The sequence below is a fragment of the Jaculus jaculus genome, chromosome 2 (assembly GCF_020740685.1).
Source record: "Jaculus jaculus isolate mJacJac1 chromosome 2, mJacJac1.mat.Y.cur, whole genome shotgun sequence".
Lineage (NCBI taxonomy): Eukaryota > Metazoa > Chordata > Mammalia > Rodentia > Dipodidae > Jaculus > Jaculus jaculus.
In genome coordinates this window covers 136,577,925-136,602,762 of record NC_059103.1, presented here as the reverse complement: position 1 = coordinate 136,602,762, position 24,838 = coordinate 136,577,925, and the positions used below count along the sequence as shown (strand labels likewise).

Below are 24,838 nucleotides of genomic sequence, written 5' to 3'. Positions count from 1 at the left end.
TAAACAGTTTGTGAAACAGGGATATAAATTTATAAAAACTCCCACACTGACCACAAAAAGGGAAGGAAATGAGGATGACAAAAAACGGATTGATTGCACATGATGAGGGAGGGGGGGAGAGAAAAGAGAAAGAGAGAGGAAGGTTGTACTGTAAATCTCTTTTTTGTTTTTGTTTTTGGTGTTTTGGACCCTGTTGCCAAAGGGCAGAAAATATTCCTGAATAAATGGTACAGCATCAGTTGGGCAGAATACAAAACATGATGACTCACACAGAGCTGTGTTTCTTGTGTAGATAATGATACAGTGAGGAGACAGGAAGGTTGCTAGAACTGGAGACTTGCAAGGAGAGAGACTTGATCGTTCATCGTGAATACACATTATCACAGATGCCAGTCTGCAAGAGCCATGGGGTTCTGCTCTTAGGTAGGGTAGCCTGAAAGGAAACTGATTTCCCAAACCCTCAGTTCCTGCCCTGCTGGCCATGGGTTCAAGTGGAGCCCCTGCACTGACAAATAGGAGAACACTCTGAACAGAGCGCAGCATCGAAGGAGTCTGTCCAGAATGCCTCCAAGGGACTTGGACACACCGCCCATCTCTACATTGAAGCCTATTGCTGTTAGTTTCAAGCTTTTCCTTTTGATGACAGTCAGAACTGTTTGACTAACTCAGGAAAAGGTATAAATAGATCCAGACCCAGGGCCAGATGGAGAGCAACTGGATATAAAGTAAACCTTGCCTGACAAGACCAGTCTGTACTACCCAGCAGCGGGTAAAGTGTGGATTAGGTGGAGAGGCCGACACATGATATGGCATTTATGATGTCTTTATGATCCTGGGATGGCTGCCATAAAACACACTATCAAGACTTCTGGGTTTTCCTATAAAGTGCTGAGAGATAAAGAGAGACAGAGGGAGAGAAAGAAAGAGAGGGAGGGAGAGAGTAAGCACGCGAGTGAGCACAGAAAGGGGAATGCATTAGTCTGACGCTAAGAAAAATCTTGGATTACATAGAGAATTGACATAGGTAACTGCAAAGAATGGGATAATGGTAAAAATTTTTATGCAAAAAGAAAGAACTTATGAATTCTTCTCCGGATTTTGCTCAATAGAGGAACAGCTTTCTCAATATGTCAGTGGTTGCCTGGAATGCGAATTTCATGTTCTCTAAGATTTTCCCGTTTACCATACATCTAGCCTCCAATTTGGGACCCCTTGTGATTTATGCTGTCTACATATTTACAATGGCAGAAGCTATGTCTCAAAGTGTAGCTGAGCTGAGCATTCCCCATCCCATAGGAAAGAAGGGCACAAGATTCTTGGTAAAGCTGGCAGCATGTTCTCACAGCACATTCCAGAAAAAAAAAATTAAGCCCAGGGCTGGCTCTTGGTCCTGGGATTCTGACATTAACATTCCCAGCACAGCACCTCGAACTCTGGGCTGCACAAAAGGCTGGTGTGAGAAGAAGGGAGGGGAAGCAACCATGCAGAAGGCTGTCTGCGGTCACTCCTGCCTCCCTGGACTAATCTCTCCAACGGCTGCAGCTACAGGACATAATGAAGAATGAAGGGTTCTTTACAGCCCCTCCCTTCCCACCGTAAACACAAGTCGAGGAATGAGATGTTTTGCAAGCTAGTCAAGTTCTCCAGTTTGCTTTTAAGAAAAAAAAAAAAAGAGTTCTTGTTTCAGAAAAACACTAAGATTTTATTTCCTACTATAACTAACCTGCAACATAATTTTCTTTCTGGTACAATTTAAAAGGTACTGTGTGAATCATTATTATAGATATTATTTATTCTATAGTATGACAAACAGCTTGCTAATTTGGGATATTTTAATGATAGTTCTTAATTAGACTCTCTGTATCCAGGAGGTTACTCTTGTTTCTGATTCTGATTAATTTTATTATTGATTCAACACACCAAAATCTAATTATAGCATAACTCTATGTAGGGAGTTATACTCTTCTTAGGGATGAAAGAAGAGCAAATAGTATTACTGCGAACTTAACAGAATCAATATCTAGTTCCATTTCATTAACGTAAAGCTGTACTATTTTAGTGTTAGTGAGGGCTTTGGCCACATCACTGACATTTTATTGTTAAGTTATCTCAAGCAACATTCTTCGCTGCTGTTCCTTATGAGTATGTCCAGAAGCTGCCCCAGGCAATGCTTCACCAGGGTGGGTCTCAGATTTAGGAGTGATGGTTCCTACCCAGTATTTCTGCCGTCTCCAGGTGCCGCTCTGGGAACATCTGGGCTGTGAAGGTAAATACCGCCGGGGATGTGAGCACCACAGAAAGGCCGTGAGGCTGGGGAGAGAAGGACAGAAAGCTGTTCTTTCTCCTCAGCAATCTACAGTGATTAGAGAGAAGTCACGCACTGAGCAATATGGGCTGGGGATATAGCCTAGTGGTGGAGTGCTTGCCCACATGCATGAGGTCCTGGGTTCGAGCCCCAGCATTCCCCTCCCCAGTTGAAAAATATGATTATGGACATTTCAAGGACTATGAAATTGAGTTAGATAATTTATTATTCATTATTTTTACCACCAGTGGGTGATCCACATTGTAATCCTTGGCTTTATATGTCTTCACTAAACCTGAAATTGGGTAAGACATTCCATGGCTAGAAAAGAAAAAAAAATTATGTTGATACACAGATACCAGAATTCAAGTCAACACCGAGACACTGTCATGGGAGTGCCCTGCACAGTCTCTGGACATAACTATTACCTCACAGTGTGGTACATCCTGCTTTCCTGGATGCCGGGATGTATAATGATGCTCTCCAAGTTTAAGTGTATTAATAAACAAAACCTTTGAGATGATCAAATTCCAGGGTCATGGAATTAGATACATTCATTGACATACAAGCTGATCCATCAGTAATTTTAATAGACTCTTTTAAATGTTGCATGCTAATGGTATTGAATCATAAAGGATTATTCTGTCTTAAGAGGATAGGTTAATCAATTCTAGTTTAACTGGCTTCTCTTGGAAGAATTCTACCTTAAGGATTTAAGATCCTTAGATTTTATAGATATCTAGAAAAGGCACCATGGTTTATGTTTTTAACTGAAAAATATATCTTCTTGAATTCTTACTAAACAAATAGAAAAATATTATAGCTTAATAGATGATTTATAAGAAAATATTGTGACAAGTTAATACATTTATAATTAATATGGTAAAAAGAATATGCTTTATATGACCAAAATGGACTATAGTTCTTCCTTCCTTCCTTCCTTCCTTCCTTCCTTTCTTTCTTTCTTTTTTTCTTTCTTTTTTTTTTTTTTTTTTGTTTTTTTGAAGTAGAATTTCACTCTAGCCCAGGCTGACCTGGAATTCAATATGTAGTCTCAGGGTGGCCTCGAACTCACAGTACTCCTTCTACCTCACCCTCCTGAGTGCTGGGATTAAAGGTGTGTACCACCTTGCTTGACCTTTTCTTTTCTTTCTTTTTATTTTTTCGAGATAAGGTCTCACTCTAGCTCAGGCAGATCTGGAATTCACTATGTAGCCTCATGGTGGCCTCGAACTCGTGATGATCCTCCTACCTCTACCTCCTGAGTGCTGGGATTAAAGGAGTGCACCACGCCTGGCTCTTTTTTTTTTTTTTTTTTTTTTTTATGGTAGGTTCTCATTCTAGCTCAGGCTGACCTGGATGTCACCATGTAGTTTCAGGCTAGCCTTGAACTCACAGAAATCCTCCTAACTCACCCTCTCAAGTGTTAGAACTAAAAGCATATGCCACCATATCTGGCACCTTACAATTGTGTGTGTGTGTGTGTGTGTGAGAGAGAGAGAGAGAGAGAGAGAGATTGAGAAGGGGTACGCCAGGGCCTCCAGCTGCTGCAAACAAACTCTATATGCATTTGTCACCTTGTGCGTCTGGCTTATGTGGGTCTTGGGGAGTTGAACTTTGGTCCTTTAGATTCGCAGGCAAGTGCCTTAACTAGTAAGCCACCTCTCCAGCTTATAACTCTTTTAATATAGGTTACTGGATGATTTTATGTTTGTTCAGCCAAAGGTTCACATTCCATGGGAGGAAGTGTTTTGGTGAACCATCTGACTGTCTAAAAGAAGCAGTAAGCTCCTGCTTATCCTTCATGAGACGCACTGGAAGCTGTTGCTTCTCTGCGTTGTTGGCTGCTTCAGGATGTGCTTTGTCTCTGGGGCTCAGAACACCACATGCTAGTGCTCATGTAGCTCTCAAGGGAGCCTTCTAGCAATATATACATTTTAACACTATTTAACACTGTCTAAAATTGCTTTCATTGGGCATGGTGGTGCACTCCTCTAATCCCAGCACTCGGGAGGCAGAGGTAGGAGGATCACCAAGAGTTCGAAGCCACTCTGAGACTACATAGTGAATTCCCGGTCAGCCTGAGCTAGAATGAGACCTTACCTCTAAAAAAGAAAAAAAAAATTAAAAAAAATAAAATTGTTTTCAACAGTTACCAATGTTCTCCATAGAAAATAAAAATTATCTATAAGATTTCCTTCTAATCATTTCATGAATACATTCAATTTATGACTGTATTGTGCATGTAGTTTTATACATTGCTTTTGTTATTAATATTTTTGTAGGTATACATTTATTTTAAAACATTATTCTTTTTTTTTTTTTTTTGAGGTAGGTTCTCACTCTGGTCCAGGCTGACCTGGAATTAACTCTGTAGTCTCAGGGTGGCCTTGAACTCACGGCGATCCTCCTACCTCTGCCTCCCGAGTGCTGGGATCAAAGGCGTGCGCCACCACGCCCGGCTTAAAACATTATTCTTGATGTTTTTACCCTTTATGTGCTGTACTTATAGTCACGTATTAATTATTGGAAATTGTGTTTGCATCTAAGTTTTTCAATCATAAGTAACATTTAGGTAAAAATATAAGAACATTCATTGAACACATCATGGATATCTATTTAGGTTAGATACCTGGAAGTAAAATAATGGGCCAAGGGATATATATTTTTGTCAGGCTCTAATATATTTTGTTCACTGGCTTTTGATGTGATCAATTTATGTTCCAATTAGCATCAAAATTTGGGGACCATCATTCCATTTCACTCACCCTAGCAAAGATCTGCTCTTAATTTTCAGTGTTCACTGTTTTCCAATTATTTATTTATTTATTTATTTTGCTTTTTCAAGGTAGGGTCTCACTCCAGCTCAGGCTGCCCTGGAATTCACTCTGTATTCTCAGGGTGGCCTCAAACTCATGGTGATCTCCTACCTCTGCCTTCTGAGTGCTGGAATTAAAGGTGTGCACCACCACACCCAGTTTGTTTTTCAATTTTTAAAGCAACATACCAGGAAGGTTTAAATCCAACAGATGAATTATGGAATATTTACAAAAATTCTGATCTCCTTTTTTTTTTTTGTCAGAGAGTAAAGGGGAAAACTTGCATTTGAGATTTTAAAAACAACAACATGTGGTAGGATATGGAAAAATCAGAATCTTCATGTTGGTGTGGATATAAAGTGGTATAGACACTATGCAAATGCATCTGGTATAAAATAAGAGAAATAAGAATAATGTTTTAAAATAAATGTATACCTACAAAAATATTAATAACAAAAGCAATGTATAAAACTACATAGGCAAGTTATTCAAAAACGTGTATGGGCATGTTCATACCAATAGTAATTACAACAACCCACAACCCAAATGTCCACCAGCTGACGAATGGACAAATGAAGTGGTATCGCCATACAGGGAGTGCTACTTTGCAGCAAAAAGGAGTGAAGTGCGTGTTCACGGGTGAACTTTAGTGATAGTATTAAGTAAAACAAACCACACACAAAAGGACCATATGATTTTGTGTATGAAATGATCAGAATAGGGAAATCTGTAGTGGTGGAAGGTAGCTCAGTCACCTCTAAGTACTGAGAAGCAGGGGGATTGGGAAGCAACAGCTAATGGGCACTGGGTTTCTTTATGGAGTAATAAAATATTCTAAAATTAATGGTTGCAAAACTTTGTATATATGAAACACTACTGAATTGTACATTTTAAGTGGAATGTAGTATTGCATGGTATCTGAATTATATTTTATTTTATTTATTTATTTATTTATTTATTTTGGTTTTTCGAGGTAGGGTCTCACTCTGGCTCAGGCTGACCTGCAATTCACTATGTAGTCTCAGGGTGGCCTTGAACTCTTGGCGATCCTCCTACCTCTGCCTCCCGAGTGCTGGGATTAAAGGCGTGCGCCACCATGCCCGGCTATGAATTATATTTTAAAAGCTATTATTAAAAACTTCATGACCAAGCCAGGCATGGTGGCACATGCCTTTAATCCCAGCACTTGGGAGGCAGAAATAGGATTTCTGTGAGTTCAAGGCTGCCCTGAGACTACATAGTAAATTCCAGGTCAGGCTGGGCTAGAGCAAGACCCTACATCAAAAACAAAAAACAAAACAAAACAAAAACAATAAAAAGCACTTCATGACCCAATAGACTATTTAAATCAAGAAAATATTTAGGGACCTTAGATTTCTTCCTTTCATAGCATACTTTAAATTTACCACTTACGGGCATGGTGGCGCACGCCTTTAATCCCAGCACTTGGGAGGAAGAGGTAGGAGGATCACCATGAGTTCAAGGCCACCCTGAGACTCCATAGTGAATTCCAGGTCAGCCTGGGCTAGAGTGAGACCCTACTTCGAAAAAACAAAAAACAAAAACCTGCCAGTTCATACCTACTTTAAATTTACCACTTATCCTGAATTCTAAATTTTTTTAGATTTGAAAGTAATGTCTTAAAAATAAAAGTTTGCTATGTGTGGTGGTTCGTGCCTTTTTAATTCCAGCACTCAGGAGGAAGAAGTAGGAGGATCGCTGTAAGTTTGAGGGCAGCCTGAGACTACATAGTAAATTCCAGGTCAGCCTGGGCTACAGTGAGACCCTTCCTTGAAAAACCACAAACAAACAAACAAACAAAACCCCCAAGAAACAAAAGTTCATATTCACTTACCACAGATGAACACCAGCATTTCCAAATCCAATGCCAGCAAAAGCACTTGCCAAGTGCATATCAGACCTTGCTTCAAGATCATCGGGATTTCTGACAGCCCTGTGTTGTATAAACACCGAACAATAACACAGTAATGTTGGCATTTCCTACTGCATAAAGAGCTGCCTTAGGGGAAGAAGGGGATGCAGAAATGCTACCCAGTAGGAAGGAAAATTAGGCAAGTTATTCAAACAACACCTTGTCTTCTAAATGAAAACGGAAGGGAAATATATTTTCTCATCAGTGGTTTCACCAAAGGCATAATAAATATGCTGTCAGCAGCTCGCGACATACTGTGCCAGAGGGAAGCAAATCCTTGATCCTTGGACTGTGAGAGCTGCACCAGGGAGGTGGCTGAGCCTCATTCTTCTTCTTCATTTGTCAGTGACCTTGACGGCAGTTATGAATGGACTCTGTGTAAACATATTCTCAGAATGTACCCTGAGCCCTTGTCACCAGGGGCTGCCTGCAGGCTAACCCAGCAGGCACTGCCATCTTTCTTCCTGAGACACTGAACCAAGTTGAACCTGCTGGGGATCTCTGTTAGTACCTGTAGGAACTCAACACTTATTCTCATGCTGTTATCATGGAAGTGGGACGGCACTGTGGCAGGAGCTTTTGCTTGCCCTCTGTGTCCCAGCTGCCACTCCAGTTCTCAAAGGCCCCGTGAGATTCGGTTCAGCCTTCCCACATACACTGCGTAGAAATTGGCCCCAGGGAGGGAGCTTGGTGTTTGCCCCCTGAACCATTCCTACTTGGTGTTTCCAAGATTTGTGTGGAGTAAACGGGTTCTTGTTATGACAGGACACCTGAATGGTGAGAAGTTTATGCCTCCTTTTCAAAACCTACTTTTTTTCAAAACCTCCTTTTCAAAACTCTAGCAAGGTGGAGTAGTAGATTTCAGTCATCATCTCACCTCTTGTGGGCTTCTCCAACCCATGAAGGAGCTCCCATGGCCTTTCCCTGGGCTCTGCTACAAATGTGACGTAAGCCCCTCTGTAGAACTTCTGGGTCAAGGCTAGAGAAGGCAGCATATCCAGGTCTAGTCTAAGCAGCCCATGTCCTCCCCTCCAACACTAAACACAAAACTGAGTCTGACTCACGTCTCAATGTCTCTCAGTTTTCACCTTTAAATATACTTACTTAGCCTTTCATACCTATGAACTCTACATCCACAGAGTTAACCAACTGTGGACTGAAAATACTCAGATACAATTATGTCTGAATTGAAAACATACAGACAATTTTCTTGTCGTTATTCATGAACAATACAGTCTAACAACTATTTACACAGCTTTTGCAGCATATTAGGAGTAAGTAACATAGAGAGATTCAAAGTGTACAGGAGAATATGTGTAGGTTATATGCAATGCCACAACATTTTCTGTAAGGGACTTGAATATCTACAGGCTTTAGTGGCCCAGGGGATCCTGAAAACAATGTCCTGAGAATATTGAGGAACAACTGCACATGCTTACTATTTCATGAGCCTATTCCTATTTGTTCTCTAACAGCCTCTGACTATTCATGGGTGTACGTATATATGCATGTATTTGTATCCTTTAAAACAAATTTTAAAATTTATCAATATATTTTTGATTTTTTTCAAGGTAGGGTCTTCCTATAGCACTGGCTGACCTGGAACTCACTGTGTAGCCCCAGGTTGACCTAGAACTCACTACAGTTCTCCTACCTCAGCCTCCCTGGTGTTGGTACTAAAGGTGTGTACCCCCATATTCAGATCTAAAATTAATCAACTAAATTTTTTTTTGAAAATTTTGGCCAGGCATGGTGGCACATGTCTTTAATCCCAACACTTAAGAGGCCGAGGTAGGAGGATCGCTGTGAATTTGAGGCCAGCTTGAACCTACACAGTGAATTCCAGGCCAGCTTGGTCTAGAGTGAGACCCTACCTTGAAAAAACATGTTTTCAATGATGGGGTCTTGATATCCTTCCCAGGCCGGCCTCAAACTCCTGGGCTCAAGTGACCCTCCCCTTCAGCTCCAGGGGCTGGGATAGTAGGTCTGTGCCACTGCAGCCAGACTGTATTTGTATTGTTAAGTCTTTTAAAACCTTTTCCATTCTCTGCTTCTTGAATCAACGATCTCTACACCCTGTTTTTCCTTGAATCTAGTTCCTGTACGTTTGCTTCACAGGTGGCTTCTTTGTACATTTGACACAGCATAGTCAGCAACTGTCTGGGTAGTTCTCATTTCTGCCAAGTCTCAAATGATGTCTGCTCTCATCCTAACTGCAGGTTTTGAGTTTTCTTCTTCTTTTTCTTTTTTTCTTTTTTTTTTTTTTTTTTTTTGGTTTTTCGAGGTAGAGTCTCACTCTGATCCAGGCTGACCTGGAATTAACTCTGTCATCTCAGGGTGGCCTTGAACTCATGGCGATCCTCCTACCTCTGCCTCCCGAGTGCTGGGATTAAAGGCGTGCGCCACCACGCCCGGCTTTCTTCTTTTTCTTAATGCAGGGACATATTGTACATCCTTGGATGGGCTAGTACCAACAATATAATGCATGCCAGCACAATCCTCCTGCCTCCGTCTCCCAAATACTAGAACTACAGGTGTTATGCCACCATGCCTGGATAGTTTTGGAGCTTTAAAAGAAATGATTGCAGTATGTGGTGTGTGTGTGTGTGTGTGTGTGTGTGTGTGTGTGTACGCACGTGTGCACGCGTACACACTCATGTGCCTCATATGCATGCTGCAAAGGCCAGAGAAGGATATCTGGCATCTTCTCTTATCACTCCTTGGCTTTATTTCCCTAATAACTCCCCAGTTTTTGGTTAGACAGGCTGACCAGGGAGCCCTAGTGATCTTCCTGTCATTGCCTACCTCAGTGCTGGCATTACAAGCACTGGTATTACAGGTATGTATGGTCATGCCTGGCTTTTATGTCTGTGCTAGGGATCGAACTCAGGTCCTCCCGCATAGCCAGCAAGTTCTCTTTCCCACAGAACCATCTCCCCAAGACAACAACTTCCAATTTGTCTCTGGGCAGTCATTGCCTTTCCAGACCCAGGGATCCAGCTTTTTTTTTTTTTTTTAAAACAAATATATTGTTTATTTATTTGAGAGAGAGAGAGAAAGAGGCAGAGAAAGATAAATGGAATGAGTGTGCTGGGCCTTCGGCCACTGCAAATAAACTCAAGATGCATGCATCCCCTTGTGCATCTGGCTTACATGGGTACTGGGGAATTGAACCTGGATCCTTAGGCTTCGCAGGCAAGTGCCTTAACCACTAAGCCATCTCTCCAGCCCAGGGATCCAGTTTTTACCTGCCACCCTGAGTCCCTTCGGAGGTCACTGGTAACTGCTGCTTCTTCATGTCTCTGGGCTGCTCTAGTGAATTCAGGGTGCACCTTTCAGAATTAGGTATGCCATGTTCCACACAAGGGCAGAATATGGGCTTTCTGTTCTGTCTCCCTCCCCTTAAGGCGACCTACCTCTTCAGATACTTGGCGACAATCCTCAGTGCATGGACTGCCCAGATGTCACTGATTGGGTTGCTGCCCTGGTACGCAGGCCGAGCGATGGGATTGGAAGGACAGGGGCTCCGCATGTGGTAGGGAAGGGCAGTGTAGGATTCCAGAGCATGGCTGAAGAGAAGTGTTTATAATGCAAAGAATAAGCAATATTTTCCACCCCCCTCCATTAATTACAAAACTCATTATTAACTATCATTTTTAACTCCTGGTTTGAAAAAAAAAATGGATTTTTAAACAATGTGTTAAAAAAACGGAGAGTTGGTTATTTCAAGAACCTCAGAGCTGCTTCCATGTGCAGGCCGTCATGGAGCCTAACTCCCTAACTGCAGAGGGTGAGACGAGAGTCACCCAGACCATGATGCACTGGGGCGCAACGTAGCATGACATGTTTTGCATGAAGTTTGCATTAGTTTCCAGTCTCCTGATGGAGGATTTACTCTCCTATGTATGAGAAGCCTTTCGAACAAAGCATTATGTTTTTTAAAAAACCTGATAGATAGGCGCTATGGTTTTATGGTTCTAAATACGGATTGAATTAGAAATGCAAGAATTATGTGTACACGCTGAGAGGACAGGGCAGGGCTAGAACCTGACCTCTGCCATGTAAAATATCTAGATTGCATCAGGATTCTGAATCCGGGGCGCACATGTCTGGAGTTCGTTCACAGGGGCTGGAGGCCCTGGTGCACCCATTCTCTCTCTCTCTCTGCCTCTTTCTCTCTCTGACGCTCTCAAATAAATAAATAAATAACAATAAAACAAAGATTAAAAAAAAAAAAGATTCTGAATCCACCAGGAGTGGTAGCATACACCTTTACTCCCAGCAGTTGGGAGGCAGAGGTAGGAGGATCACTGTGAGTTCGAGGCCAGCCTGGGACTACAGAGTGAGTTCCAGGTTAGCCTGGGCTACAGTGAAACCCTTCCCTGAAAAAGAAAGACAGAGATTAATAGAGATTCTGAATCTAAGAATATACTAGGCAGACACACTCACTGAACTGAGCTCACAGAAACTGTAAAACCTGGAAGTCTGATTACTGATTTATAATGATAATATACCTCCTGAGGAAGACAGACATCTGAACCTTCCAGCACCTTCTTTTACTGCAGGCAAGCCATGTGATGGCTTCCATGGAGTTCTAGCAAGGAGAATTACCTCTAAGGTTTAATTCATCTCTATGTTTATTTTTAGAGTAGACCACTGGGCCTTAGGGGAAGATTTCTTGGGACACGTGTTTTCTTGAACAGTCCTTGGTGGAGAAATATTACAGTTTGGATCTGAATTGTCCTTTGGAGGTCCATGTGTTGAAGCAAAGTGATATAGGTTCCTATCCAGTGGTCTTATCCAGAAGCAGTAGAACCTTTAGTTAGTGGAGCCTAGTGGACAGAAGTTAGGCTACCGTGGATATGCCCCTGAAGGGGAAAATGGGACTGCAGATTCTTTCAGTCTCTCTTTACTTTGTGGCTTTCATGAGGTAAATAGTTCTTCTCTGCCATGTGTTACCACCATGACATACTGTGCCATCAACCAAAGCTGAAATATCTGAAACTGCAAGCTAAAATAAACTGTTCCTGCTTTTGAGATGGTAGTCTCAGGTGTGTTGGCATAGTGATGGGAAGAAGCTGCTTAACAAATACTTCCATCATTCTCCTTCCCTGGTCCATTCCCAGCCAGTGACATCTGGGTCTGAGTAATTAATGGCCTGAGAGATGACTGCTTTGAGCCAGGGATGTATTTATTATATACTCGATAGTTAGGAAGACAACCTCATTTCTCTTATTTCCAAGTAAATAGGAGACAGTCATCAAAATTCTGATAATAGTGGCCAGAATGGAGTTGAATGTCACTTTCCTTTTTTTATTTAAAATTTATTTATTATTTATTTATTAGAGAGAGAGAGAGAGAGAGGTGGCAGGGGGGACGACAGAAGGAGATAATGGGCACACCAGAACCTCTAGCAAACAAGCTGCAGATGCATGCACCACCTTGTGCATCTGGCTTTACATGGGTACTGGGGAATCAAACCTGGGTCCTTTGGCTCTGCAGGCAAGTGCCTTAACTGCTAATCTATCTCTCCATCCCTTAATACAATTTTCTAAGCAGAAGAATGCACCAAGAAAAGAAGACCAGGGATTGGATAGACCTAGACATGGGTCCTGGCTATTACCTCCAGTTCATGTGAACAGGATTCAACTCAAGACCTGTGATATACCAGAGACTCAAGAAGTATAAGAAAGTGCCGACTGAGTGGGCATGAGGGAAGAAAAACGCTTATACTGACTTCTGCTACTTGCTGAGATAGTGGACTTAGAAGAAGCAACGGTATGTGAGATGAAGAGAATTATCATGTTTTATCAACTTAAGATGCCATCAGTTTTTTTTTGTTTTTTCAAAATAGAGCCATACTCTAGCCCAAGCTGAGTTAGAATTCACCCTGTAGTCTCTGGAACTCTTAGCAATCCTCCTACCTCTGCCTCCCAAGGGCTGGGATTAAAGGTGTGTGTCACCACACCTGGTGTCATCATTTTTTAAAGGTACTGCTGAGTACATTATAAAACATAACATTTAAAGATGTGCCACAAGATACACAGTTTTTATAAACAAAAATCATGCTGCTGAAAATTAAAAAAACACTACTTTGTGTAGATTTTAAGATATGTACTGATTTCAGAAACATGAAAATGTGACAAAATGTGCATGTGCCAACAGATGAACTAGGGTGTTTTGGGACTTGCTGAAAGTGAAGTGTCCATAGAGCTCCTACACATGACTGGGGCTAATGGTCTGGACCTCAGGAGCAAACTCTGTGGTAGAAATACTGATTGGGAGCATTTGGCCCACTGCCCTGAAGCTAAAGGAATGCACTATGAACCAGGCAAGTCACTAAACACCTGAAATACACTTTCCTTTTCCATTAGTGAGGGTCTTGTATTGACTGGCACTGCAGGGAAGCAATGATGTGTGTAAGGTCCCTTCTCTGTTGTCCCTGGTTCAGTCTGGGATCTTCCCTTTTAGGTAGGTGGTGTGACACTGAGATATGGCATGTCATCTCAAACTGCCCTCTGTTCTGTGCCCTGTAGCTATGGATGTTATCTGAGGTGATTATCCTGAATAGCAGGTTTGTGTCTCTAACCAAACTGCACTCAGGTACCAGCTTTCCAGCTTTAGTGTTCCCACTGGGTCTTATTGAAAGGGGACAATGAGACCCAGTGCAAGGAATCCTGATCGATAAAGGCTTGTCAGTGTTTATAAATAGGCACTTGTGTGGTAAAATGCTGTCCTTAGACTTGCCCTAAAAATCCTCTTCAGGTGGCAGCGGTACCTACCAAAGTACATCGAAGCCACTGTTGGCGACCACCTGGCCAGGCATGTGGAGGGTGTGCAGAGGATCAACTAGTCCCAGTGTGGGCTTGATGGCTCGTGAAGCAATGCCTGAAACAGAAAGATTTTAAATAGGCATGAAGCTGTGGACAGTATTTAAAAACAAAATAACTTAGGATAATAAATTGGAACGATGAGAAAAGATTCATTCTCATGAGGCAAGGAGCAGTTGAAAGAGATCTGGAATCAGAAACCTAGGTTTTTCAGTGATGTGCTAGAGTTGGCTCCTTCCAGGTCCCAGGAGCCACCTGCACACATCTCTTCCAGAATCATTGGTCCAGTTGGGAATATTCATACCACCAAAACCAGCAAAAATTATGAGTCAGTCTTATTCCTAAATTATGGACAGTTATTCACTGGCAGACTGCCAACCCTTGTTCTATATCTTTGTGTCATTGAACATATTACTTAATCGTTTTGAGTTCTTATACAGATATGTACAAGCAGATGTATATTTGATGAAGATTCAACCCAGAGCCTTTCAAATGCTAGGCAAGTATTCTACCACTGAGCTATACTCTCAGTCGAGATTAGACTATAATAGCAGTGTTTCATCCATTATAGATCTGTTGTAGGGATCAAATGAGATAGTATATAAGTTTTTTAAAAATAGAGGGAGACAGGAAACAACAGAATCAAATTATATTTATATTTGAAAATGCTAGAATCTCTAAGTCTCTGCATGCCAACTAAAATAAATAAATAAATGGATAAAATAAAATAAAACCCCAAACCATAAGGTCTGATTAAAGTGTTGGTTATTATAAGTATCTTTAACAGTGTCCAGGGACTGTGTAATTTCCTTTTGAAAAGGCGATTGTAAGTACACAGCTGAATGCTAGCTTATTCTGCTACAAGGGCTGAAACAGAATACTGAGTCAGACTTAGGAGAGGGATATTTCTACATATCAGCCAAGAGTCAATCAGAATTAAGGATAAATTTGTAGTTATGATAGAAAGCAGAACAGAAGGGGCCTGGAGGGATTGGCTAAGATGGAACACACAGCAACTTTTCAGAGTTATGGGAATGTCTAGAATCTTGATTGAGGTGTTGGTTATGTGGACATGTATACTTGTATCAAATCATACTTTTGAAATGTGGGAAATATGAAAATATCACTCCAACAAAAATTAACTTTAAATGTGAAAAAGATGTTAAAGGTATAGAGAACATGCATTTGTCATTAATCATCACTAGTGTGGGCAGAAGAATGATCAATATAGACTCACTGTATATGAACAGATTTTTGTAGCTAATTCTAAAAAATAAATTTATTGTACTATTTTCAGATGTACTTGGAAAAAGAGAATGTGTGTATGCATATGTCCTCTCTTTATCTCCAGAATTCCTTAATTTCTAAACCACAGCATTAAAGCCAGAAGAATAGGGGTAAAAGGTGCAAGAGAAAACACCCTGCAGGTAAAGTTCTTACCAGTTTTCACCTTCAAGTGTTCGTAGTCAAAAATGGCAACCCCGGTAGTTTCACTCCCAGTTCCAGAGGTCGTTGGGACTTTAAAAATATAATATTAATATTAGAAGGTATCCAAGTAAAGGTACATGGGGAGATTTAAGTCACTATTAAAAGTAAGAAGTAATATTAGGAAAGGAAGCTTTGCTGTCTTGCTGGTTGTATGTAAGCCTATGCTTGCATTAATGCTTAGGATCTGTGTTTTGATTAGTATGTATGGCGTCTATGCCTACATTAGCATGTATGAGATCTGTATCTGTGCTAGTGTGTGTATATATGTCTAATATACATGATGATGTTTGAATGCACATGCATGTTTAATGTGTACCATGCCTGTGTCTATTAACATGCAGACATATTCAATGTTTATGTGCCCTCTATATCTGTGTTACCAGGCATGAACAATATGTATGCCTGAATTAACAGTTATATAGAGTTAACAGGGCTGGGGAGATGGCTTAGAGGTTAAGGCGCTTGCCTATAAAGCCAAAGGACCCAGGTTTGATTCCCCAGGACCCACACAAAGCTAGATGAATATATATTTAACATGTATGTGGGTTTAATATGTATGCTGCATCCATGTAAATGTGTTTATATGTATGTGCTTGTGACTGCATTCACATGCATGTGGGTTGAATATGTGGGCTCTGTGGTAACATTCATGTATGCTATCTGTGTCAACACACATGTATGTTAATCTTGTAATACATGCCCATACTATAGCAATGAGCTCTGGAAGCTCGGGGGCTCCTCTACCCCGAGCTCACACAGCTGCAGTTGGGGATTCAAATGCAGGCTGCCCAGCACCTCCGGTGGGTGGGAACACTCATATTTGCTGTCTCTAAAAGACATCTTTATTCCCTCTTGGCAGCAAGCTCAGGAACACTCAGCCTTTGCTGGGCCCTGTGGTTTTGTAGTTCTATCAAGTTTCTAAACTTTACTAATCACCCCTCTGTGTGATGCTGACACGGTTTCACCAGAGGGTTCCATTTGCCAGACCCCAATTAGGCCGCTCCCTGCTGATTTCTCATTCAGGTCAAAGCCCAAAGTCCTTCATGTGACACAAACTCCCTCATGTCCCTTCATCACAGGGCCATTCACAATAGGGGCAGGAGAGGGGAGAACAGAAAACAAGACTGAAACTGAGCATATTTCCCTGTGACTAGTTAGTGCATTTTAGCTACAAAACTTTAGAGTGGTGTGCTAACAGCCATAAAATTGAGAGGGAAGAAAAGAATGGAAAATCCCAAGGTCCCTGTGGAACATTCAAACTATTCTTATATGGATTTGTGTGTCTGTGCACTGGGCAGCCATGGAGCAGATGTCATCCCAAATGATATGGTCATGCTGGCCACATGTCCCAGGAAAGAGACAAAGCCTGAGATCAGCTGAAGAGCCATTATGTGCAGGAAGGGTTGAGTCACTGAAAAATGACGGCAAATGCTCTCTTTACACTCCACAGTAGCTAACAAAATGGGACAAAGCAGATGGGGTTTAGAGGATAAACCTGCCAACAGAGGGACCTACAAAATGTCACTGAGGGTCCTGCCCCTCCTTCAAATAGTGACTCGATAGCTTAACTGTGCAGATTTCCTGCCACTGACCCAATCTGTCTCTATCTGTGCAACAGTGAAGACCAGGATTTTACAGTGATGAACTGCTATTTTGGTCTTAATGCATTGATTCAAAATGAACAAATGAGAAAGTTACAGTAATATAGACTTCGATGTTACTAGCTGGCCTCATTCCTAAGGCCATTCTGCCACTTGCAAAATGAAGCAAACAAGTAGTCTTTACCTGCAATCAGAGGCCTAAGGGACACAGTCACTGGCTTTCCCTTGCCAATGGGGGCATTAACGTAGTCGAGGAACTCTGAGTGGGGGCTGGACGCATACAGATTGGCAGCTTTGCAGGTGTCCATGGTGGAGCCACCACCCACAGCAACATAAGCATCGAAGGCTCCCTTTTTGGCAAACTCAATTGCATCCTTGAAGCTTGGAGAAGGGAAAAAAAAAAGTTGTTATGCCATATTTTTTCAGAAAAAAAAAAAAATAAAACTGTCTTCGCATTAAAATAAGGCCTGGGCCGGGCGTGGTGGCGCACGCCTTTAATCCCAGCACTCGGGAGGCAGAGGTAGGAGGATCACCATGAGTTCGAGGCCACCCTGAGACTACATAGTGAATTCCAGGTCAGCCTGAGCCAGAGTGAGACCCTACCTCGAAAAACCAAAAAAAAAAAAAAAAAAAAAAAAAAAGCCTGGAACAAATTTTCAACAACATTTGTTGATTTGTGTTCTTCTACTTAAAGTAAGTGACAACCCCACTACAAAGTTACCTTGCATCCGTGGGTTCCACCCTCACATCGTCATACACCTGAAAGCTGATACCATTCTTCACCAGGGAATCCATAACTGCTTGAACGGGAGGAAGCTGGGAGAGGTTCTTGTCTGTCATCAAGCAAACATTTTTAGCTCCCATGTTCTGCAGGTCCTACAATAAAATAATTTATAGGTTAGGTTTGAGTGTAGTAGTAAAGCTGCAAGAAACTCTTAGGGCAAACCTAACATTGTATTTCTTTAAGAAAGATCTGCGCTGGGTAGATGACTCAGTGGATGAAGTATTCCTAGCTCAAGCTGGATTACCCAATTCAATCCCCAGACCCCACGTACAAAGCTAGAGGACCTGCAAGGCTGTGGCAATGCTGGCACACGGAGGCCGATGGCAAGATGGGAGATGGAGATGGGAAATTTCTTCTGGAAGGGAGCTCCTGACTACCACCGCAAAGAGCAGCAGAGCAGAAATCCAGAGCAAGAAACCTTGACGCAAATGAAGCGGGCCAACCGCAAGTTGTCCCCTGGCCTCCACATGCGTACTAATGTATCCATGCTCACATACATAAATACAAACACACAAACCAAAAAAATCAAAATGAGGCATTTAGTTATTATCCACTAGTCCTTTCTTTGGGGTGTGTGAACTATTTGTGGTATGTAGATGCATGCCCTCCCCCCCCCCCATGGAGGATTCAGATGTCCTCTTTTTTTTAAAAAAAAAAATTATTTATTTACTTGCAAGCAGAGAGGTAGAGAGAAGACAGAAAGAATGGGCATGGCAGGGCCTCTAGCCACTGCAAAGGAACTCCAGACAAATGTGCCTCTTCTGCATCTGGCTTACATGGGTCCTGGGGAATTGAACCTGGGTCCTTAGACTTCATAGGCAAGTGCCTTAACTGCTAAGCCATCCCTTCAGCCCTGGTGTCCTCTCTTCACTGAACCTGGAGCCCCAGAAATCTTCCTGGCTCAAGGGTGGGGTAAGAGACATGCGCAGCCATACCTATTTTTTTTAAACTTTTTTTCTTAAAAAAATTTTTTTTGAGGGAGAATCTTGCATCTTGCTCTCTCTCTCTCTCTCTCTCTTTGTTTTTTCGAGGTAGGGTCTTACTCTAGCTCAGGCTGACCTGGAATTCACTATGTAGTCTCAAGGTGGCCTTGAACTCACAGTGATCCTCCTACCTCTGCATCCTGAGTGCTGGGATTAAAGGCATGCACACCATGCCCAGCTGCTCTCATTCTCTCTCTCTCTCTCTCTCTCTCTCTTTTTTTAAAATATTTATTTATTTTCAAGCAGAGAGAGACATAGAGAGAAGATAAATGGACAGAGAGAATGGATGCACCAGGGCCTCCAGCAGCTGCAAACAAACTCTGGATGCATGAGTCATCTTATGCATATGGCTTTATGTGGGTACTGGGGAACTGAACATGAGTCATTAGGCTTTGTAGGCAAGCACTTAACTGCTAAGCCATCTCTCCAGCCCCCATGCCTGCGTTTTTATGTAGGTGCTTCAGAATCGAACTCAGGTACTCATGCTTGGGAAGCAAACACTTTTACCTACTAAGCTATATTCCTGGCCCCCAGTAGCACTTAAAAAATTTGACATACATCTGGTACTTAGGACAAAAAAGATAAGACTTTGATACTTATGATAGGAGGCTGTAAACATCTCAAATACTTGCCATGCCCACTTCCTTTGTAACTCCTGCTCCATATCTAATATTTGAAACTGCCATCTGAAAAAAAAAGAAACAGGTACATCAGAGAGGTGGTCACTGTATTTATAAAAAGCACAAATGATTACTCATTGTCTAGATAATAATTTATATGCTCCTTAGTGTGGCCATCTAGATCACTCACCCTCTGGCCTTACCCTCCTTCAAGAGAACCTTAGCTCCAGTCATATTTTCTTTTCCCAAATATACCATAAACTCCCCTTCAGCTTCAAAGGCCTGTATCAACTCTCCCCAACTCCAGAGCTGCATCAACTCTCAAATTTCTTACTTTCACATTTAAAGGTAATTTTCTCTGCATAGCTTTTGCCTGTTTGTCTACCGACCCCTCTTGCATGCATGCATGCATTTGCATCCAATTCTCCTTCTACCTAACCAGCACCACTGAGCACCAGCTGCGTTGTTGGGCTCTGGTAACACAAGTAACCACAAAGCAGAGAAACACGGCCTTCTAACATATACAGGTAAAAGAAGAACTTTCATTCTGATGGATGATGGGTGTCTCTCTCTCTCTCTTTTTTTTTTTTTTGGTTTTTTGAGGGAGGGTCTCTCTCTGGCTCAGGCTGACCTGGAATTCACTACGTAGTCTCAGGGTGGCCTCGAACTCTCGGCGATCCTCCTACCTCTGCCTCCCGAGTGCTGGGATTAAAGGTGTGCGCCACTACACCCGGCCGATGGGTCTCTTTTTAATGGAAGGTATGCTTTGTTTGATTCATGTTATGCTCAAATTTCTTTTTTTTTAAAGAAATTTTTTAAAGAAAATTGTTTAAAAACTCTTAAAAATAAGGATTTAACCCATCCAACATAACTACCTGAATTTCTATTTCTGTTGAACAATCTGGAAACACTGGAACTGCATTTTCAAGCAGCAGCAATCATGTGGGGCTGAGTGGAGGCTGGATCTTTACTATTATTTTATTATATGGGGCCTGAGTTCTCAGAGGGTCCCTGGTGACCTTATGACTCCTGGACTAGGAGGAGGCATGGAATTAAGCAGGTATTTATAAATAATTATGTAATTACTATAAGAAAATGCACAAGAATTGTTTCTTTTCTCTTGCTTCAACACATTGCTTTGTCCTCTTTGTCATCACTATGAAGGATTCACATAGAATTTGGAGAGTGGAGAACTAAGTCTGTCATTTTTAAGGGTGTATAGTGTTTCAAACATTAATCCATTATCTTCATAAGGCACTTTGCTGAACAGAGCCCAATCAAAAAGAGATTAGAAGTCGGGCGTGGTGGTGCACGCCTTTAATCCCAGCACTCAGGAGGCAGAGGTAGGAGGACTGCCATGAGTTCAAGGCCACCCTGAGATGACAGAGTTAATTCCAGGTCAGCCTGGACCAGAGTGAGACCCTACCTCGAAAAACCAAAAAAAAAAAAAAAAAAAAAGAGAGAGAGAGATTAGAGAGAGATTATGGAACATTAATTAACAACACATTGCAAATGAAATACTAATGTGACAGGAAAATACTTTAAATTCATTTTTCAGGTCATTCATAAAAGAAAGAATGAATTGATAAAATCTACCTCAAAGGCATAGTCTGTTGTTTTCCCAGAAGGAGAAAGTCCAGGAGCTAGAAATGCAGAAATTAGCATCAGAGTGGACCTTAAAAATAAATACTGTTTTTTTTCTGATAGCAGAACCTGGCAGTGAACACAAGTACCTTCTGTAAAATCTTACCTAAAATATATATTTGGGTTTCATGATTGCACATCAAATTTAAGTCTCTCTAGCCCCCCTAAACAAATTTTTGAAAATGTAGTACACTAAAAAATGTTTTCTTCCAGAGCTGAAGAGATGGCTTAGCCAATAAAGACTCTTGCTTGCAAAGCCTGCTGGTCTGGGTTCTATTCCCAAGTACCCACATAAAACCAGACACACAAAGTGGAACATGTATCTGGAGTTCATTTACAGTGAAAAGAGGCCTCAACACAGCCATTCTCTTTTCTCTCTCTCAAATTAACAAATAAAAAATATATTTTTTTAGACAGGCATGGTGGCATTCACCTTTAATCCCAGTACTCAAGAAGCTGAGGTAGGAAGATTGCCATGAGTTTGAGGACAGACAGGGGATACAGAGTGAGTTCCAGGTCAGCCTGGACTACAGTGAAACAATACCTTGAAAAAGGAAGAAAGAAAGAAGTCATGTTAAAAAATACGTTTTTGAAAATGTCTTCCAGAAGTCTGGAGAGATGGCTTAGCAGCTAAGGCCTGCAAAGCCCGACTGGGGTTCCATTCTCCAGTCCAAGTAAAGGCAGATGCACAAAATGACACACACATCTGGAGTTTATAATGGCTGGAGGCCCTGGCATGCCCATTCTCCCTTCCTCTCTTTCTTCCCCACCTCTCTCTCTCTCAAATAAATAAATATTTTTTTAAAAAAAGTCTTCCAGAATCTAGAGTTGGATTTAGGTAAAACAATTAAATTAGAAAACTGTGAGGTTATTTTTCTGAGTTGTGAATTTTATTCCCTCCTTTAGAAAATTGTTGAATTTGTTGTTGTTGTTTCAACTAACCAAGTATTGAATCAAACCAACTGAAAATGAAATTCTGCCTTTGTGCTTGAGGGCCGTAAAGGCTGGGCATCCCTCTGCCAACTGGGAGGTGCTTAGTGACTGTAGGCCCTGGGCTTGTCCTGAAGGGTGGGTAAGCCCCTCGAGCAGGACAAAGGCCCTGGTCCTTTAGTCTCTCTCTTCTCCCTTCCACCGGCCTCTAGGTGGGCTCTCTGCATGGTCAGGCCTCTCCTTCCCATCCCCCAGCTCTTTGTTTATAACTGACCTCTTCTTCCAAGAGGCACAATCAGGTTTGTGTCAATAATTCATGTGACACTCGGAGGACATGCTGAAGCTGCAGTGGGCATCCTGCTGCTCTGGGGACAATGGATTCTGCTAAGGATTAAGATGTTGGGAACTGAAAACGTTTGCCATTCACTTTAATTATATAACAAATAGATTATCTTAAAAATAGTTGTGTGCAAGTCTTTCCATGTAAGAACCACCTTATTTATTTTATTTTAGCCTTTAGCTCTTTGAGATTCTTTCAATCCAAAAGATTTCTTCCTCTCAATTAGTTGTTTGGTAAGCCCACTGGTGCATTTTTAGCTTTGACAATATCCAATTTAAAACAGAAGAATTACACATAGCATTAAATACATATTTGAGCCTAGTAGTCGGTAGCATACACTCAACTCACCCCGCACAGTTGGTGCTACCACCAAGTCACAGTGAGAGGGAGGTTGTTCTCACCAACCAGCCTATCACAGGCCTTGGTCTTCTTGCTTTACCCTTTTCTTTTCTTTTTTTAAATTTTATTTTTATTGATTTATTTGAGACCGACAGACAGAGGGATAAAGAGGCAGAGAAAGAGAGAGAGAGAGAGACAGAGACAGAGACAGAGAGACAGAGAGGGAATGGGCACACCAGGGCCTCCAGCCACTGCAAACGAACTCCAGACGCATGCGCCCCCTTGTGCATCTGGCTAACGTGGGTCCTGGGGAATCGAGCCTCGAACCGGGGTCTTTAGGCTTCACAGGCAAGCGCTTAACAGCTAAGCCATCCCTCCAGCCCCTTTCCCCTTTTCTTAAGTGCATTATTACACTTTCTACAACTAAAATTCTGTAACCAAAATTGTGACCAGTGTAAAAACTCAAAAGTGCATTACCTTGGGAATAAGTATGAGAATGAGTTGGGCACTGGCATCTAGGGAAAAGAAAAAAGGAAAATGTAAATGGATACTGGAATAAAAAAAAAAACGAGAGAGAGACACGTTAAAGTAACTCTCAGTGCATTCTAGTCCTGAGAGACTAAACTGGTACCTATTCAGACCTTGTGCAACCAAACAGAAACAAAACAAACAAACAAAACACAAGGACACAACACAACCCAAGTTTTAAAAAAAAAAAGCCTTTCGGATCACAAGGGCAAAAACTTGACTCAGTTCCAGAATTATAGGATTTTTTTCCTCCCACAAAGTCATTTATACCTCTTAAATGCCTCAGGCAGCTATAAGAAGTTCTTGGCGGGGGGTGGAGGGACACGCAGGTTTAAGATGAAATTCCCGGGTCGCATAAGGCGAGGTTAGGAGCTTTGAGCTAAAGCTTTGTCTAAAGGTTGACTGTACAGCTGTGCCTCTTCTCACTAACCCCACCACCCACCTCTGCCCGGGGATTTTCCTTGTCATTTCCCCACATCTTCAGGCTGTTTAGTTTTTCTTCAAACAAGCCTTGCACCTGCATCTCCAGAAGCCCCAGACCCAAAGGCCTCACTGCTCACCGCCTCACATCCCCACGGCATCCTTGGCTGGCCTCAGAGTCTCTGCCTAGTCACATCCCTGGGAGGTCCTCACAACCAGCACACCCTGCTCCCTGGGACTCATCACCTCTTTTCATTTCACTCAGCTTCTCTACGGATTTGCCACCTCCTCCTTTCTGGAAGGTCCCCTCCCTCCTATGATGTGGTTGCCTCTCTGGGACAGCCAGTCCTTCTGGTTTCACTTTTCCCCCTATGGCCCACAAGACCTGGCATAACAGTGTGTCAGGAGATCCTTGAAGTGTGTGGACTCCTCCTCTCCCTGACCCGCCAAAATTCAAATCTGGAATGAAGACTTCTGATGGGGAGGGGGTGAAGGGAGGAACTGTGAAGAAAGGAGAAGGGTGACTCTCAGTGGTCCTCAGGGTAGCCCAGAACTCCTGAGGAGGGAAGTCAAAACACACTTAGGTCAAGACTGCCACCTACTGGTCACTTAACTCCCGTTCCAGACAAGAGAGCAGGCCAGGCCCAGGTGGGCTTTGCTTTGTAGAACGTGTCCTGCCCTATACCACTGGGGACAAGACAAGAGAAGCAAGGGAAGAAAAGCATACAAACTCAGAGCCTTGCAGAGGATCCTGGGAACGTAGACTGCCGCCTCCTGCCCCCTTTCATTTCTTTCAAACTACTTCGTTTCTGTGCCTTATTTGGTTACTGTCTGTCCCGTTGCTTCCTTCGGAGGACAACTATGTGAATTGTATTTCTTTGTTTCCTCCGCATTCCATCCTTCTCACCATACTTAGGGGTATGACACTCCAGGAATTCTTGGGGTGCTGCCCACCCTCTGATTCTCCCCTCCTTTTGTCGGCTGTTTCTGTACTTCCTTTGCCCCTGAAATCGGGCTGATTTTGCAAGTCTCCGCTTTCAGATGGATCCTCATGTGCGGACAGTTCACGCTGAGGGCACAGCACTGTCACGGGTGGGTAGTTCTTTGGCTTCCCAGACTAGCTGACCCGGGTTTTCTCTCACTGTCCTTTCTCCTGCTTTTTCATTCTGCCCATTCCTCAGTGTTGGCTTCTTTCCTAGGCCATCCTGACCCTTCTTCCCAACCCTTTATTATTTGCCACATACCAAGGCCCAGACCTTTATCCCCATGAATCT

The 24,838-nt window shown here is 42.2% G+C and overlaps 1 protein-coding gene across 2 annotated transcripts in view; it reads right to left on the bottom strand.

Annotated features, from left to right (window-relative positions):
* Adhfe1 (alcohol dehydrogenase iron containing 1) overlaps positions 1-24,838 on the bottom strand; it is a 40,532-nt gene that overhangs the window by 13,830 nt on the left and 1,864 nt on the right. Inside the window, exons 1-12 of one of the 2 annotated variants that reach the window (XM_045142554.1) lie at positions 23,811-23,828; positions 23,094-23,131; positions 20,960-21,006; positions 19,376-19,429; positions 17,698-17,852; positions 17,161-17,357; positions 15,328-15,405; positions 13,840-13,945; positions 10,474-10,626; positions 6,980-7,078; positions 2,548-2,626; positions 2,214-2,310 (exon numbers count right to left, since the gene is read on the bottom strand). In XM_045142554.1, coding sequence (XP_044998489.1) covers positions 2,214-2,310; positions 2,548-2,626; positions 6,980-7,078; positions 10,474-10,626; positions 13,840-13,945; positions 15,328-15,405; positions 17,161-17,357; positions 17,698-17,852; positions 19,376-19,429 — 1,018 coding nt within the window. In that variant the 5' untranslated portion in view covers positions 20,960-21,006; positions 23,094-23,131; positions 23,811-23,828. Of the gene's footprint in view, positions 1-2,213; positions 2,311-2,547; positions 2,627-6,979; positions 7,079-10,473; positions 10,627-13,839; positions 13,946-15,327; positions 15,406-17,160; positions 17,358-17,697; positions 17,853-19,375; positions 19,430-20,959; positions 21,007-23,093; positions 23,132-23,810; positions 23,829-24,838 lie in introns of those variants that run through there. The other variant, XM_004653311.2, reaches the window with a different exon arrangement.